The sequence below is a fragment of the Podarcis liolepis genome (genome assembly GCF_965112155.1).
Source record: "Podarcis liolepis genome assembly, chromosome: 4".
Classification (NCBI taxonomy): Eukaryota; Metazoa; Chordata; class Lepidosauria; order Squamata; family Lacertidae; genus Podarcis; species Podarcis liolepis.
Window position 1 is genome coordinate 30,786,996 of NC_139558.1, and position 16,876 is coordinate 30,803,871.

The following is a 16,876-nucleotide window of genomic DNA, read 5'->3' on the forward strand; positions in this document are numbered from 1 at the left end:
GTGAAATAACACCATTCGGACATTCAAGGAACGCATCTTGGCTAATGACGGTTGCGTGTTTGTGCGCTGTTGTGCTTACACACACACACACACACACACACACACAGCCTGTGGCCAGGCACTCAGAGCGTGGGTCCCCTTCCACATTTGTGAGTGTATAAGCTGTGCGCGCGTGGGTCTCTCTCTCTCTCTCTCTCTCTCTCCCCCCCCCCGTGAAAATATGCACCGGCGTGTTTACATTAAGATGTGCAACACAACGCCCCCCGCCCCTCCCTCCTGTTCATAATTTCACCACAGAAGAACCCAGCTTAGGTGAATTTCAGTGTACAGCACGAACTGCATACATATCCCCGCTAGCGAGGAAGGTATGCGGAGCTGGCGTGATGGGCAGATTAGCTGGAGGCTGCTAGCATTTATTTAGGACTCGGTCCAGCTCCTGCTTGTACAGTAAAAGATACCATCTTAGGTAGGTTTAGAAAAACCATTAAGGTGAAGTATACAGATCTGAAGGGCTCTGGTAACTGAAAGCCTAAACATCCAGAATTCTTCTCCTTTGTGTTCCCCTGTGTCTCCCAGACTTTTCCGCCTTTTAGATATACACATACAGATGAAGGGATCTAACACAGATTTCATTGAATAAATCGGAGATCTCCAGGTGCAGTCGGTTTGAATAGTCCGTGCCAGAACCCCATGTTTTCTTTTCCAGCCGATTTTGCTTGGATCAGGCTCAAAAAACCGAGTGAGTCTCGTGGTTTTGTTTACACTGAATGGGGAGGATAGGAACGGTGCCATGGGGCCGTCTTTCATTAATATACAGTGAGGATTTTGTCTAAATTACTGCTATGAATTTCACAGTACACGCTTTCAAAAGCCGTCTCAGGTGGCCCGATGAAACGCGATAGCGCCTCTGCAGACCCACTTCAATAATAGTAATAATAACAATAACAACGACGACAATAATAATAATAATAAAGTTTTTTGGGGGAAATCCCCCCAAATATTGTTTACCCATTAAACAAACTATCTTCTTGGTTGAGTTTAGAGGGGATTTTTTTGGGGGGGGGAAGTTATTTATTTATTTAAAATTCAAAGTTAATCTTCTTCATCCCTCAACAATTCATTCCCCACCCCCCACTCCCCTTTCCTTGTAGAGTGTGATTGCTTTGTCTGAGGGGGGGGGGGTGGAAATCCAAAGTATAACAAGGGGAGAACAGTTAGTGCTGATTTTCATTTGCATAAATTTTCATATATTTTGGTGAAAATAATAGACTAGTGGAGAGCTGGGCTTAGTGGAATCAGTGCGAAGGAGAATCTTACCCGGGATCTTTTCGCTGCAGTTGAGAACACGAATTTTCTCCTCGTCTACTAATCTCATAGCCAAAAAACCACTCCCAAGCACTTAAAATACAAATCTTCCAAGTCTCGGAGCTCCTTTTGGTAAGTTTGCGTTTCTCTTTTCCTCCCTCTTTTTCACTTGTTTTACCTCTCTCTCCGTTCCTTTCCCATAAATGTCTTCTGAAAGCGCGCCTGGGTGCGCTTGTGTTTGGGGCAAGACTGGGAACCTCTGAAAACTCCCTGGATGGAACAAAACTCCCTCCCCGCCACAATTTGTTTTTGTTTCAAAGATAGATACTCTCCTCTCAGACACCTTAGTGGAACATTAACCTGGAGTCATTCTAGCGAACTGAAGCCACCCCTCGCTGCTAGCTACTGCTGTACTTTTTTTTTGGGGGGGGGGGTGGCACTGGTGTGTAACTCTTCAGAGGGGAAAGGGGTTGGAAGATGACTTGGAGCGTGGTTGTTGTTGTTGTTGTTGTTGTTGTTGTTGTTTGTGATGTTGTTGTTCCCCCCTCTCTCCTTCTGTGCCCAAGGGGTCCAGGCAAGGCAGAGAGAGACCCCCTTATAGGCACCTGCTGTGACCCCGAGGAAAATAAAACTGGGGTTGGAGGAAGAGGAGGAGGAGGAGAAGGCCAGCGGCCGGTGATGCGCCGAGAGGGTTAATGTTGTAACTAGGGAACAGGCGGTTAAGCACAACATCTACAGCTCTGTAGTGAAAGTCCATCAGAAAGAGTATAATCAATCAAAACTAACCAGGACATCCCTTCATTTTATTCTCTAAGGAGGCTGGGGCCGGAGTATTAGAAGGATGCAGGATTCACGTTGTCTCTTTTGCCCCTGATACAGGCGACACTCCCCCCCCCCCGCCCGGCCTCCCTGAAAAAAAACACAACACCCCACAACCCAGGCCCTTTTTAGCCTTTCTTCCCTAGGCTGGATTCCATCTAACTACCTAGAAAAAACTCTTTTTCTTGTGCCACATATTTTATTTTTAAACAGTGCTGTTTTTGTTGTTGGTGTTGGAGATGGCTGGCTGTGGGTGTCCTAGAGAACTTCACTCGCTTTTCTATAAATCCAGTTCGGGGCCGCCTTTCCTCATTTTTTGTTTCTTTTCTTTTCTACGGGAATTCATGTGTTGCCCTCTTCTTAAATCTCGTTTCTCCCCCCCCCCCAAACCTTGTTATCTCCAGAGAGCCCCCTTCGCAACGCAAGCCCTGACTCGGATTTTTCTGATTCTTATTACTACTGTTATTGCTATTAATATTATTAATAATAATAATAGCGCAACGGCCGCTAGCAAATGGGCGAGAAGGCTCTCGTCGAAGTGGGGAGGTGTCGGTTTCAGATGGGGGTGTAGAAGCGCCGCTCATTTCCCCCTTCTTGTTGACGCGCTGAGCTTCCCTTTTGACTGGGGTTAACTCTGTGTGCTCCATTGGAACAGATGCCGCGTAAAGCTGCTCGCTCAAGATCATTTGTTTCCTTGATGGGGGAACATTTCTGAGCGGAACATATTGGTTGCCATAGAGAAAGAAATAAAGGAAGAACACTAGTCACATTAAGCTATATGTTTGTGCACTGGGCTTTAGATAAAAGGGCCTCGGTCCAGCCAAGGAGAAGAGAAGCCAAAAAGCGGAGCTTTCCCTCCCCCCTCCACCTCCCCCCCCAGCTTCAACTAAAACTAACTTTATTTTGTTTTGGACAGTCGTAACATATACGCTAATTTTATTGGTTGTCGTTAATTTTATAAGATACGGTTTGCTGAACAAAATAGAACTTTCGAAGTGCTCGAACAGAAAGAGAGAGAGAGAGACAGGGCCGGTGCCGGTCGGCAGGGGGCGCACTGACGCGGCTCTCGAGCGGGGGAAAGTCGAAGACACTTTTGCTGAGCGGCAGTTGATGTCTAGCAAAAAGTTGTTAGAAGCAGCGGAAAGGGTAGGTTCCGCGTACCCCAGCTTCTGATATATGTGTGTATATATATATTTATACGTCCGTGTTTGTGCGTAATCTCAAGCAACAAGGGCGTTCGTCTTCCTGCCCTCTTCCTCTGACCGCAAGAGGGGGAAAGGAGGCTGGGGGAAAAAAAGAGTAATACGCAGGGTTTTTGTTGTTATTATTATTTTAAATAAAATAAAATAACCCAAACCTAGAATTTATATAGAGCTGTCATAACCCCCAGCAACGGGAAACCCAGGAACCCAGCAGTAATGGGAAACTTGTGGGAAACTTCTCAGAGAGTCATCAGTCACTGGCTATAAGGTGGTGATTTGGAGCACGCTGCTAACCGAGATCTCAGTTTCGCCTAAATAAAAGGAACCAGTTTAACATTAAGAAGTAAAAGAATGAAGAGGAAGCGGGCATGTTTGGTGGAAAGAGGTGTGCTGAAGGGTTCTACCAGACCGAGGAAGTTTAAGGCCCCCTGGAGACCTGGGAAAGGCATCGACGGGGCTTTTTCCAGCACATTGTAACGTTTGTTTGCTATTCTGTACCTGGAGAAGTATTCCCCCAAATGAATCAGGCGCCCAGAGTTTTCCTAGGCTACTCCCTTGTCCCTGAGGATAGAGAGGAAAGCAGCACTGCTAAGATGAGCAGTAGATGCAAAACCCACAGAAGGGTTGCCCTTCTCGCCAGGGTCTCGCAGGCTGCCCCGATCCAGAGCACACGGTTTGCACCATCTCTGTGGGGTTCAGATACTCCCCCATAAAAACTCGGAGCTTGGAAGGTCAACGTGTTGTCCGGTTCCTGGTTCCTTCTGCCGGTTTCCCTCCCACTTCCAGTGGCCTGAGCGGGGGCAGGTGGTTGGAGAAAGCGGCTCTTGGGCAAGGGCTACTGAGACCCTCGCCGTCTCTGCGTGACTTTTGTTCCTGTTAACTTTCTTACAGGCTGTCTTTCGACACCTGCGACACTTGGTAGGGCCGCCGCGTTCCTGATAGGAAAGAGGTACCATGAACTCACTCTCTCTCAATCTTGCCCTCCTCGGCTAAGGCTAAGATCCTGCACGCATTCCCCTGGGCTTGAGCCTCATTGGTCTCAGTGGGACTCACTTCCGCCTACAGGATTGCGCTGCAAATCTTCCACCCGGTTCCTTAAGAGAACAGAAACGGGAATTGCTGTGTGGATATATGAAAGGGTGTTTCAGAAGTACTGTTTGCATACCAGGCGGGAGGGAAAGGAAAGAACGTAAGACATTGCTCCGCTTTCCTTAATGGGGCGAGTCTGAGATAGCTCCCCACCAGCCCTTTCCCCGCCTGAAGGTGACCAAGTCGAATTTCAAAACTCTTGGATAGGCTTGTTAGTTGCGCTTCGGGTCGCTTACACAAGTTTCCACACTGACGGATCTGGCAGGGGAAGCGACGACAATACCCCAGACTATTGTGGTGTGTTTCCTGAACGCAATTTTCTTCACAAACGCCAGCATCATTTATCGCTGTTAATTATGCAGCTGATGAGTGCCTGAACACGCGATTTTGGATCGGAGCAGCAGTTTTTAATATCTGGTATCTGGAAAACATTGGCCTTTCCTCCCCACCCCTCCCGTTCCCCTCCTTCCATCCTGTCCCAGCTTAGTTCTTGATCTGTCTTTTCTCCTTCCTTTCCCCCCGCCTTCGAGTGAAACTTTCTCATGTATATGTGGCGGGGAGGAACCCATAACCCTTCAGCCTTATTCCTGGCCGCCTACATCAAAAGAGGGTAAAAGCAAACAGAACCTCCTGGATGCAAAAAAATGAAAAATAAAAAAACCCCACAGCAACAAGTCCATTTGGCAGGAGTTACTTATGCATGTGCCGCACACACACACACACACACACACACACACGAGAGGGAAAGAGAGCCTATAAAAAACAAGATAAGAAAATACCAATGCTATAAATGATGTATTTATTATTTTACCCGGTTGTAAACTCATTTACAACATAAATAGAGGAGGAGCGTTGTCAAATTGTTAGCAGGTATTTGCCGTCCTGAGGATTCATCCGCTTAGGCTGCAATCGTAATTCCACCTACTCGGGAGTCAGCCCCATTGAAATTCAACAGGATTTACTTCTGTGCAGACACGTTAGGATTGCAGCCTTAAATGCAAGGACCACGAGGTGTCCAGTAGCCTCGGAGAGCCAAGTTCCTTCTTAGTGTTCAAATGCCTATTTTTTAATTTTTTATTTTTTAAAGTATCTTCTTTCGGAGTAAATGATGGTGACGGTCAAGTTGCGCCTGTCTCCAGTTCAGCTTCCTAGACTGGGCCTTTTGGGATGCTGCTCCCCAACTTTACAGTTCATAGTTCTTCGTAGCCGGGCTGGTCGATGATGGTTTAATACTAGGAGGAGGATGAGAGTTGCTAATCTGGGGGAAGTAAGGAGGTGGGGGTGGGTGAGGGAGTTGGGGCAAGGGTGTGTGTGCGCGCGCGGGAGAGAGAAAAAAATACATCCCTGTTACGTTGAAAGAGTGTCAGGCACCATAAGAAAACAACAGTGGGACAGGCCTGCTCTTTTTATCCATACATCTCATTGTGAGAGCCCCAGGCTGAGCTTTGTTTATTGTTTTGCGCCCAACAAAAGCCTTTCGGGTCGTGTAATAAATTAGAAGTAGGAAGGCAGGAGCTGAGCAGGCCACGAATGGGGCTCGAGGAGAATAAAAAGGCACCTTTTTGGGGATGCTCGCTCCTTGCCATTACGCAATGCGATTGTCCTTGGGAGGCAAACGCGGGTGGGGGGGTGGGGGGGGAAGAAGAGGCGAGCAAGGGGGTGGGGTGGGGTGGGGGGTTGATGAAGCCGCCACCTCAAACGTGCCGGGCGGAATGGAAAAGTTAGCCGGCGAATAGATGGAACAATATCTCCTACTCTTGGCTTTTGAAACGGGCTGAATGCGGGCGGGCGCGCTCGCCTGGCCCGAGATGGAAATGAACCCTTCGGCGCTTCCAAAGAAATGAAATAATGAAAATAAAAATCCATAGGGCGAGGGAGTTCCCCACACCCCACTCCCACGGAAGGGAGGTGGTTGTGGGGCGTTTCTAATCGCCCAGGTACGGACGTGATACAAAGGAGGCTGAAAGTATCAGTCTCTTTAAAACGGGCCGGGCTGGGGGGGGGGGGAGGGAGAGCAGCGAATTTGCAACCCTGTATTCTTAGAGGCTGGAGATCATTGTGAGCTGCGGAGCTGCCACCTCAATAGGCTTCCCCCACGGTTTTTTTTTTAAAAGGAAAAAGCAACATTAATATGCATTACATAGTGGGGTGAGTTGCAGATTTTTTTGTTTTGTTTCAAGGCGCAGAACGATGGCAGGTTGGGGCTTATGAAATGCTGTATTTTTGTTGTTGTGTGTGGCACGTTGGAAAAGAGGCACCGATGAAGTTAGGCAGCCCCGCTTATTATTATTAGATTTTCTTTTTAATTTGACATTTGAACTTGCCTATTGTCTGAGGATCTCGGTTCAGACTGCAGTAGGTCAAGCTAAAGGCTGCTCTTTTTGGAATTTCACAGGAACGCGCTCAGGCCGCCTGCTCGCCTTCCGGGAAGGCGAGAGGAGGGGGAGCCTTTGCTGCTGGGGTGGGGAGGAGATGGGGGTGGCGGGGGGGGGCTCTTGCCAGCGCCGCCGCCCCCCCCAGTCGAAAGCAGGACAAGGCTGCGATTCTCAGCCCTCTCAGCCTAACCTCTCCCCTCCAAATGCATCTATATGTACATAACAGTTCGAGAAGAGGTAGGAAATGGGTAATATAAACGCTGCTAGGGAAAAAACTAGCCACCATATTTGGTGAACTCCAAGAAGACCTATGGAACAACAACAAAAAGTTAGGATCAAAGAATAGTTCCTTCCTCTCTGGCGGATTCCTCCCCTTCTCAAGTTTGGCCAGGAACAAAAACGTTGTTATTCTGCAGCTAACTAGCTGGGGAGAAAGGAAGGAACCTGAGGTGGCGAGAGGCTTTCTGAATTTCTGTTTTAAGAATGGCTAGCCAATCCCGCTTTTACTCAGAGTAGGCAACAACCACCCTCCTGAAGATGGCAGGGCTTTACCGTGGTGCGCGCTCTCTCTTTAAAATATTTTTTTTTGCAGTTGCACATGTTTCTATTGGTGCGAATCTAGTCCATTCCCCCCCCCCCGTGCTAAGATGAATCGGTGTGAATTGCTTTTAACTTCTGCCTCTCTACAGAGAGAGGCGCAGGACTGTGGTCTTTCTCTGGCTAGCAGCCACTGCTGCCTCTCCCCGTCCCCCCCCGGCCAGATTCTTCTTCTTCTTCTTCTTCTTCTTCTTCTTCTTCTTCTTCTTCTTCTTCTTCTTCTTCTTCTTCTTCTTCTTCTTCCTCCTCCTCCTCCTCCTCCTCCTCATGGCCACCACTTTCCCCTCCAGCCCCGCCGAGCTGCTCAGAAATGGCAGGGCGGCCTGGAGCAGAGGAGCGGCGGGGCAGGGGCCAAATCGGCGGGAAAGGCCCATTTGGGTGAGAAGGGCAATGTGAGACCACCTGGTGGAGTCGATGGAGTCCTCTCTCTTCAGCCTCGTTCTCCCCACACGCTGTTGCTTTGAACAGGGTGGCAACTCTGCACACACACACACACACACACACACACACACACACACACACCTCCTTTTGTGAGGGGAGTTCGTCTTCCTCAGGCTTTGTCACGGCGCCATGAACGCCAACCGCGCGCTGCTTCTCCCAGCTCGCCAGAAATAGCCTTTTCAAGGCGGGGTGTGTTGGGCCCCAATGGGCTTTTCCTCTTTTTTCTCTGTCCACCCCCCTCTTTTTTTATTTTTAAGGAGGGAGAGGGTAGATTTCAAAACCCCGAACTGGCGCTCGGCTTCTGTGAAGAAGCGCATGGAAGGCAGCCTCAGAAAGGTTTGCTTTCCCTCAGAAAACAAAAGCACAATGTTTTCCTCAGGCCTCATTTGTGGCGACTGGCCTGTACCAAGACTAGCGAGTGTAGGAGGCGGTAGCCGAGCTTGTTCTTGAAAGTTGAGGGAGCCCCAGTGGACCTGTGCGCGTTTCTGTGTGTTATAACAGGAGGAACTGGAACGGGTTCCTCAGCTTACCTGAACGCCTCCCCCCCCCTCCGGTTTTGTTCCACCCACCCGCCCTGCTGCCAGTGGAGCAGGCTGCCGGGAAGGCTATTCTGCCGCAGACTGCTGCTTCTGGCAGCAGGGCAGGAAGTATTATTGGCCGTAGCTGATTTCTGGACCAGGAGAGCTGAGATCGTTTTGCTGAGGGACCTGCTGTGCTTGTGGTGGTGCTGGGGGACACCCACATACCAACCAATGGTGTGAAGGGTGTGTGTGACAAAAGGGACATCGATAGAGTTAAGCGAGGGGATATGGGATATGTGTGTGGTTGGGGGTAGAGGGGGGAGGAGAAGGAAGAAGAAGACGAAGGAGAAGAAGAAGAAGAAGAAGAAGAAGAAGAAGAAGAAGAAGAAGAAGAAGAAGAAGAAGAAGAAGAAGAAGAAGAAGAAGAAGAAAGCCCTTCTGGGGCTGCACAATTCTTGGGGTTGCCGCCTGGGCGCGCTGACGGGCGTGCGCACAAACAGGAGGCCAGGATTGCGGTCCCCCCGCTCCTTCTTCTAAAAATGTTGCCACCGCGTCTGAAGAGGCGACTTTTCTCTCCCGCCCAATCCCCCCCCCCCGGCCGCAATCCCCGCCCAGCTCCTAAAGGTGAGTGCAGATTGCAAGAGTTGCTGCTCTGTTTTTTGTTTGTCAAACAGGAGGCTTCTCCAGGGAGAAGGGCATTTGTGGAGGGATCCCAGCGCAGGATTACATTAATCAAGGCATTATTTCCCCAGGGATGCGCGGCGCAAATGAGAGTAAATCCTAATAAAATTGGATCGCCGACAAACGGAACGCTTAAAGTAATCTGCTCCTCCTGCCTTCCTTTCTTCTCTGTTCTTTATTTTTTTCTCCGAGGCTCACAAATCTTTTAAAGGTATCGCGCTTGCCCTGCGCGGACAGATACCCACAGGCCGCCTTCCTTTCCACAGAGCCTCTCTATAGAAGGGCTGCTGTCAGGGGCCAATTAGTCTCCACGTCTCGGAGCTCCCACTTCCAAAGCGGCGGGAAATAACATCCCCTCACAGCCTTCTCGGTGAGGCTTCCCTTCTCCCCAGCTGTTATTTAGTCGAGGTTTCCCACCGGTGCCACCGTGGAAGGGGGCAATGGCGGCGGCGAAAAGGCCGGGCCCCTTCCTTCCCCCCACTTCCTTCCCCTCCGCCTGCCTTCGGTGTCCTGAGGCCGAGAGCGAAGCCAGCCAGCCCAAGACCGACGCCTCGCCGCTGGTGTTTCTTCGCAGTGAAGTTGCCAGAAGGCGGATGAGGGGAATGACGGCGGGCGCCAAGAGACTAGTCCTCTGCGAACACCAGACATTAGAGGAGCGCGGGCTGAGGAGAGGCGGGCTGTGAGTGTGGAGAGCTGTGGAGTCTTCTCGCTGGAAACTCTTTAAACAATAAAGAAATGAAAAACCGTGTCTCCCTCGTGTGTGTGTGTTGACGGGAGGGGGAAGGAAAGGCAGACTTTCTCTTTAATCTTTTGGATTTAATCTCCGCTTTCTCTCCCTCAGTCTCTCCACCCCCGTCCCTCCAGGGAGGGAAGCCGTCCATCCCTCAGGGAGCTGGCAGTAGCCGGACCTCCTCGGACGACGGAAAGGCAAACAAGAGCGGCAGATGCGCCTTTAATTGCTTTCCTGGGCTCTGCCTGACCCTTGCTGGAGGCTTCTGGGCTGCGAGAGGGAAAGAGAGGCAGCAGCGAGCGAGCGGGCGGGCGGGAGAGCAAGGAAGGCAGGCAGGCAAGCGGGAAGATAAGCTTTCCCCCGACAGACAGCGCCAGTCCAGTCAAGCTAAACACCTCGCTGAGGGAAAACTAGCGCGCGCGGCTTGCCAGGTAGCCCCACCCCACCCCCGCCGCCTCAGGAAAGGCGAGGAGCCCCCTCCTCCCGCCACCCCACCCCCGCCACATCCCCACACGCGATGTTGCCAACGCATCTTTCCCTCGCGCTCTCTCGCTCTCTCCCCCCCCCACCCGCACCTCCCGCCCAAAGCGACGACGCAACCAATTGGCCAACCTGAGTCTCCCATTTGGGCTGGTTTACTTTCCAGAGTTCAATTCTCCGCCACCTTCCCTCTCCGCCACACACCCCACCACCACACACACGCGCGCTGCCTCGGACGCCTCCTTCCCTTCCCCTCCCCTCCCCCCCCCAGTTCCCGTTGCCGCCGCCTTCGATCTTGGTTTCCTCAGGGTCGAGGGTGATGGTGGTGGCGGTGCCCCCCCCCCCGTCAGGAAAGACCGAGGTCTGAGCGTGGGGGAGGGGAGTCTGCGTTTTACCTGAGGGAGGGTGAGGGGAACCAAAGAAGGAAGGGGGGAAAGCACACACACACACACACACACACACACAGCCTGCCGTTCCCCTTCCCGCCTTCTCTCCGTTCGCAATCCAGCCGGACCATTGGACCGACTAGCCCGCCTGCCTGCCGCCGCTCTGCAGCCCCTTCGCTCCCGCCTCAGCCGAGGAATCTTGCCGCCGCTCTTGCCGCTCGCTTCTGCCTGCCGCCGCCGCCTCTAACCCCAGCCGTCGGCTAGGCTAGGCTAGGCTAGGCTGGGCTGGGCGGTTCTCCTAGAGCAGAGGCGCGAGGCGCGCAGCCCCGGGACTCGGCTCGCCGCCGCCGCCGCGCGAGTCACCTCGGCTGATGACGGATCATTAAGAAGAAGTGGCCTTAGCGCCCCGTCCTCCCCCCCCCCGCTCCCCGCTCCCCGCCACCTGGCGCCTCTCTTTTAGAGCAGAGGATGCGCGCGGATAAGTGGCGGAAGAGGGGCGTGTGTGTGCGCGCTCGCGTGTGAAGATGGTGATGGAGATGGACCGGGAGAGGTAGGCGAGTGGGAAGCGCTCCTCTGATCCCGACGATTCCCCTCTCCATCTCCTCCCATCCCCCCACCCCGCATCATTTAAAAAAGCAGCCCTTCCCTAAAATTTGGTACCCAAGTTTGACTGCACTCTCTCTCCCCCCCCCCGCCTCCCAGCCATCCTCCTCCTCTCCCGATCCCCAACTGCAGGCATCTATTTCTCTCTCTATATATATATCAAAGGAGACTTCACTAGTTTCTCCTTGACAGGGGCTGATCTGTTAACCCAGGAACTACCTAGAAGGTTGGTATCATTGTGGAAGAAAATCCTTCATTTCCTGTGTGCTCAGTAAGTTTTTTTTTTAAACCAACAACCCCCCTTTCCCCCAATTTATTCTGTTTTGTTGTACATTTGCTTTGCTTGTGAGCTTTTAATGACATAAAAACACTAAATGGAAAAGGAGACATTTGATTTTTGTGTTGGTATGCTAGAGTTTTTTTAAATATATCTATATATCTATATCTGCGTTTTAAAGTTGTGGCGTTTGAAGACTTGGTAGAAATGTGGGGAACATTTTATAGCTCATATATGGAAATATTGCATTTGCTCTCACTTACCAATAAATCTATGATTTATTTCAATCATGAAAATAATTTGTGAGTTGCTTCCATATAAGTATATATAATGTGTATTATTTTGTTTTAAAATCCAAAGTACAGGGAAGGATAGACAAAGACTTACCTGTTACACATTAAATATAGTTCTGCATTGAAACAGACCACAGCTTTGTAATTCTATCTGCATGCCACCTTTGAGGGAAAATACTTTAAAAAATGCATTTGTAATTTTCCCATTGTCTAATTATAAAATTATTCAATGCTTAGATATGTATTTTTTTCTAGTATATATTAGCAAATAATTTGGCAGGTAGTAATTATCATAAAGTTGCTGGCACTTTTTCACTGGTTAACATTAACTTTCCAACCTTTTTAGACACATTTTCCACTTAAGGCTAGCCATATTTGCATTATGCTTGGCTGCATATATATCCTAGCAGGGTCTGATCTTAGAGTTATTCCTTACTCATTTATTTAGAAATTATATTGAAGTAATTTACCTTCGGGCATCAAGAAAAAAAAATGATCTAATCTCAGTAACCAAGGATATATGAAACATCTCACTGAGTTCTTTCAGCTATATTTTTGAGGCAATCACACTCACTAAGGAGTAGTAGTAGAAATTTAATAATGAATTCAACAAGGTGCTTATTTAGTAAGATAAGTGCGAATGAGGCTAGCATTCTCATATTTATGACTAATTTAAATAGAGCTGTTAACTTACAGAAGGCTTAAAAAACGTATACCCAACTTCATTCTACACCCAAACACATATAAAATAAATAAATAAGCAGATCTCACAATTAGGCTAGATAACATAGGTGGGAAGAAAAAAAAAATGCATAAGAAAATAATGTAAACTTGCATATCCTGATACATTCAGCATGGTTCTGGCATAAGTAATTTAGCGCAGATCCGTTTGCTTTAACCACACAGATATTACAAAATGAATTAACAGAACAGTTGTACTGAGGGGGGGACGACGCCATATTTTTCCTTTGAAATATGAAGTGCAACTAACTTGAAATGACACATGGAAGCCAGTGAATAAATCATGGGAAATATTAATATTTGAAATGTATTGTATTTAAAATTAATCAGAACTTCACCCCACTCCACTTTAGCTACCTTTTTTCTTATCTGTAAATACCTCACTTTGGATTCCATCAGTTTGATTCAACATTTTGCCCTATTTTTAAAAGATAATATGGAACCATATCTTGACACCTTGATCTTAACACTTTGACTGGGGAGTAGTTCCCATTGATTTAAATGAAATTTATTTCCAAGTTGAGTGGCTTAGTATCACAGTCTTGATTTTATTTTATTTTTTAAATAAAACCCCACAAACCTTTGAAAGTCAAATGTAGTAAGAATAACACAATATTAGAAGCAGTAAAAACTGGCAATCCAGCACAGAATTTGGGGTCCTTAAGCCAAAAGCATGTCTAAATCTGTGTTGGATGGTGATGCTTAATTTTATTTTACACTTCACTAGAAGGAAAAGAATTTGGAGGAGTCAATGAACACAAACACAACACTCCAATCCATTCTTATACTATCCATGATGTAACAAATATTATAGAATGTATTTTATAATTAGACTTATGTAGAAAGGGATGGCATGTTATCTTACCTATATAGATACACCTTATTATGTGTAATATCCAATATTCCCCCACTCCCTATATGTAATATATTTATAGTGCAGCACATTATTTTTGTACATTACGGCTATAAACCAATTAACTGAATTTCATCAGTAAGTAGTGGCCTCAATACAATACATTGCTTAATATGCTGTCATATGTTGCAACCACCACAAAGGAAGAGAACACTTTTTTGTTAATGTATTTCACAGCAAAATGTGGATCTGGGTTATGAGGTTTAAAAAAGTGCATTTGCAATTATGATTATTATTTTTAAGTTTAATGCTCCTTATAGTAGCAAAGTGATCGCAGCAAGAGCTTCCAGCAAAATGGCTCAAAGGTTAAATCCAGAATGTTGACAGCCATAAGGCAATCAGAATTTTGCCATTGATTCCAGTGGAATGGCCTTGTGTTCTTATTAGGTGTACTCATGATATCACTGTTCATTTGCATCACTTTCTGGCCTTTACTGGTCTTGTAGATTTAAGCCTAGCTCCTTTATGTATGTATTCATTAGGTAGGACTAGTTTCCTCTGGACTTAACTGTTAAAAGCAACATGATACTTCTTTGAGCTGGAAGAGAAACTTTTGGTTCCACTCAGCACTCCAGCCACAGTGTTTCAATAGGGTCACAGTTGGGGCCTTATCTTTATCCTGCTGAAATCTAAGAGAATCATGCCTTGATGATCTGGCTTCTCAGACCTAAACATATTTTCTGGAAAATAAACACTGCAGATTTTTTTTTATTCCACGTATGTGTGCATAGAATTTCACTTGAGGTTTGTCTTCCTTGTCAGTGAGTGTGTTTAGTCAAAGCATTAGGAACTCAGTGTCATGGTGTTAAGCTCACAGAAAGTATTTACAAGAGTGGCCCTGGGCACTCGTCTCCTTTACGTAAAGGTTTTATTTAGGAAGCAAGCAGAAACGACAATAGAAAGGGGAACACGTGCAAAGACCTGCTGCAAGGAGGCAGAGGACTCAAATCTAACAAGATAGTATCACATGATGTGGCACACTGTAAGAAATATTTGCTTCTGCAAAAACATGATCGGATTTGGATGAACAAAAAGAAAAAGACAAAAAAAGAAAAGCATTTTAGTGGTTTATATTGCACTTCACCAATACATACAGCCAGATCCACAGCATAGTTAAAATAGTGTATTTGGGTTTAAACTAATTTAATCCCATTCATTTGGACAAGGTTTGTTTTAGCTTGTAGATTGGGAAACAGAACTATATGTGTGTGTGTGTATTCTATTTAGCGACATCACATTTTCTTGCTTGTTAGTGCAGATTATATTTTCTATACAGTAAAAGTGTTCTTTATATTTTTAAACCTACATGCAGGATGTAAACACATTCTGTATTTAAACATTTATTGGTTCTGTCAAAGAGTATGCTCACTAACTTTCACAAATGTCCTGTTCACCAGATTTGGAATTAAAGTGGAGGGCTATGAGGGAAGAGAAAACAAACTCTTTGCAGTATCATATCTGTAGCTTCTCAGCATCTATATGTGTGTGTATGTATAAATACAATTACATCCATTAGCAAAACATAATATCTGTTTGGAATATGAACCTTATTTGTGATTTTAAAAAGTTATTTAAATTCTTATAAATGGTAAAATTATATAATATTATATTCAGGGGAAATCCTATTAAGGAACAAGAAAAAGAGCCATTTATGCTAAACCTATTAAATAAAAGAAGGCACAAATTATAACATTTTAGCATCTAGAATACACACACACACAGAAATTAAGCAATCACTTTATACATTTAGGAGATTAAAACCACAATTATTTTGCCCTTTTACAGATAAAACATCAATTTAGCAGTCGTATGTACATTCCCCCCAGTAACTGAAATATTGTGTATTTTTTTTTTAATGGGGGAAAACTTGATTCTGAAAAGTAATACTCTGTCTCACATCACACATACAAATCCATGCTGAATTAGTCTTCTTTGCACTGTCAGAAACTAAAATATCACTATGAGGAAATAAATCATTTATTTGAAGCTCATTCTGTTTTATGCCAGATTCTTTGAGCTGCATTCATTTCGAAGTATTGGTTTTAACCTATAACGGTTTCAAACCTGTTTATCTTAAGGCCTGTTTTTCCTCCTGACCACTGAGATTTGGGAAAGAGGACAACTGCAGGTCCCATAATTCCATAGTGTGTTCTGTATTTAGGCCCAGTTCTTTGAAGTTCTCTACTTTGGGAAGCCTTCAGAGCCCAGTGTTACCAATATTCAGAGAAAGAGTTTTCATTTGAAAATGCATTCCATTTGATTTTGCTATGGATAACTTTCTCTAGCTTTTACCATGGCCTCTATTTTGTGGTTGTAATGTTACTGCAACAATTTTGACAACCTGGGATTTTAGGATAGATAAATCGGTAGATGTATGCTTTATGTCAGGCTGTCCAGTTACAGAGAATTTGCTTAATTTTTCAGAGTCCCTATATAAAAAATGAAGTGTAGCAACATCATTGTGGGTTCACTTAAACAAATTGGTTTGCTGTTTATTCCAGTGCTCATCTCATGCATGCAAGCAGAAACCGTTTAGAACCCATCTAGCACCAATTTTAACAATTTGAATGACTCAAAATCAGCATACATGAAAGTATTTTATTTTTGAGATCACTTTCTAATATTGCATTTAAGAACAAGTCTGTTTTCAAGGATTCACGTGTAAGATTTGACTTCCCCTTCCCCCATGGATACTATCTATGTTTACTCAAAAGTAAGGCATTCAGTTCAATGGAACTCACTCCCAAATAAGTAGATATAAGATTTCAGTCTTGATGGGGTGTAAAGCAGTTTAAAATTTCTGAAAAAGGCAGGCAAACCTTATACGTATAGGGCCTTAAACCTGGATGTTGTAATGTAATGTACATGGCAAAGCTAAAAACACACAGGTCAGAATTTGTTCCTGTCTTCTAAATAATGAAAGTACATATTGATGGAACTTATGGAAGAATATAACAAGTGATGATCAGCCTAAGACATGAAGCAAGTTCCACTGATTTTCAAGTAAATGTTTGTTTGGTCTGGGATGCCAATTTGGTCTGAACAATTTCAGAATAAAAAGCTAACATTACACATAATGAAAGAGCATTGCTAATATCATCATATCTCCTGAACACTTCTTTTTGATTGCAAGGTCAATCTCATTTGTATGATGTTGGTGACATACATAGAAATGAATACAGAACGCTTGCTGGTGGAACCTCCAACTGTGTGGGATTTTTTATTTTTAGTTAATTTTAGTTACCAGTTGTGTCAGTGTGTTTTAGGGGTGGGAAGCTAATAGCCAAAAACAAGGTTTGTTTGTGTGTGTGTGGGGGGGGGGGGGAGGCAGCGCCACATGCAATATGTGAATTAACCAAATTTACTGACATTATGGAGTTTTGCTTAGATATATGAAAATACAGACCCAGACCTGAAGGATGG

General features: G+C 46.0%; 2 protein-coding genes across 10 annotated transcripts in view; one reads left to right on the forward strand and one right to left on the reverse strand.

Annotated features, from left to right (window-relative positions):
- GPR45 (G protein-coupled receptor 45) overlaps window positions 1-16,876 on the reverse strand; it is a 550,360-nt gene that overhangs the window by 146,719 nt on the left and 386,765 nt on the right. The window lies entirely within an intron of this gene.
- The window catches only part of LOC310706205 (uncharacterized protein), a 65,815-nt gene continuing 50,250 nt past the window's right edge, over window positions 1,312-16,876 (forward strand). For 2 of the 9 annotated variants that reach the window (XR_014525741.1, XR_014525742.1), the window contains exons 1-2: window positions 10,537-11,176; window positions 11,422-11,500. Coding sequence is in view for 2 of the 9 variants with exons in the window: in XM_083501625.1 (XP_083357751.1) it covers window positions 11,151-11,176 (26 nt within the window). In the remaining 7 variants the exon portion in view is untranslated. The other 7 variants (XM_083501625.1, XM_083501626.1, XR_014525740.1 and 4 more) reach the window with 6 other exon arrangements.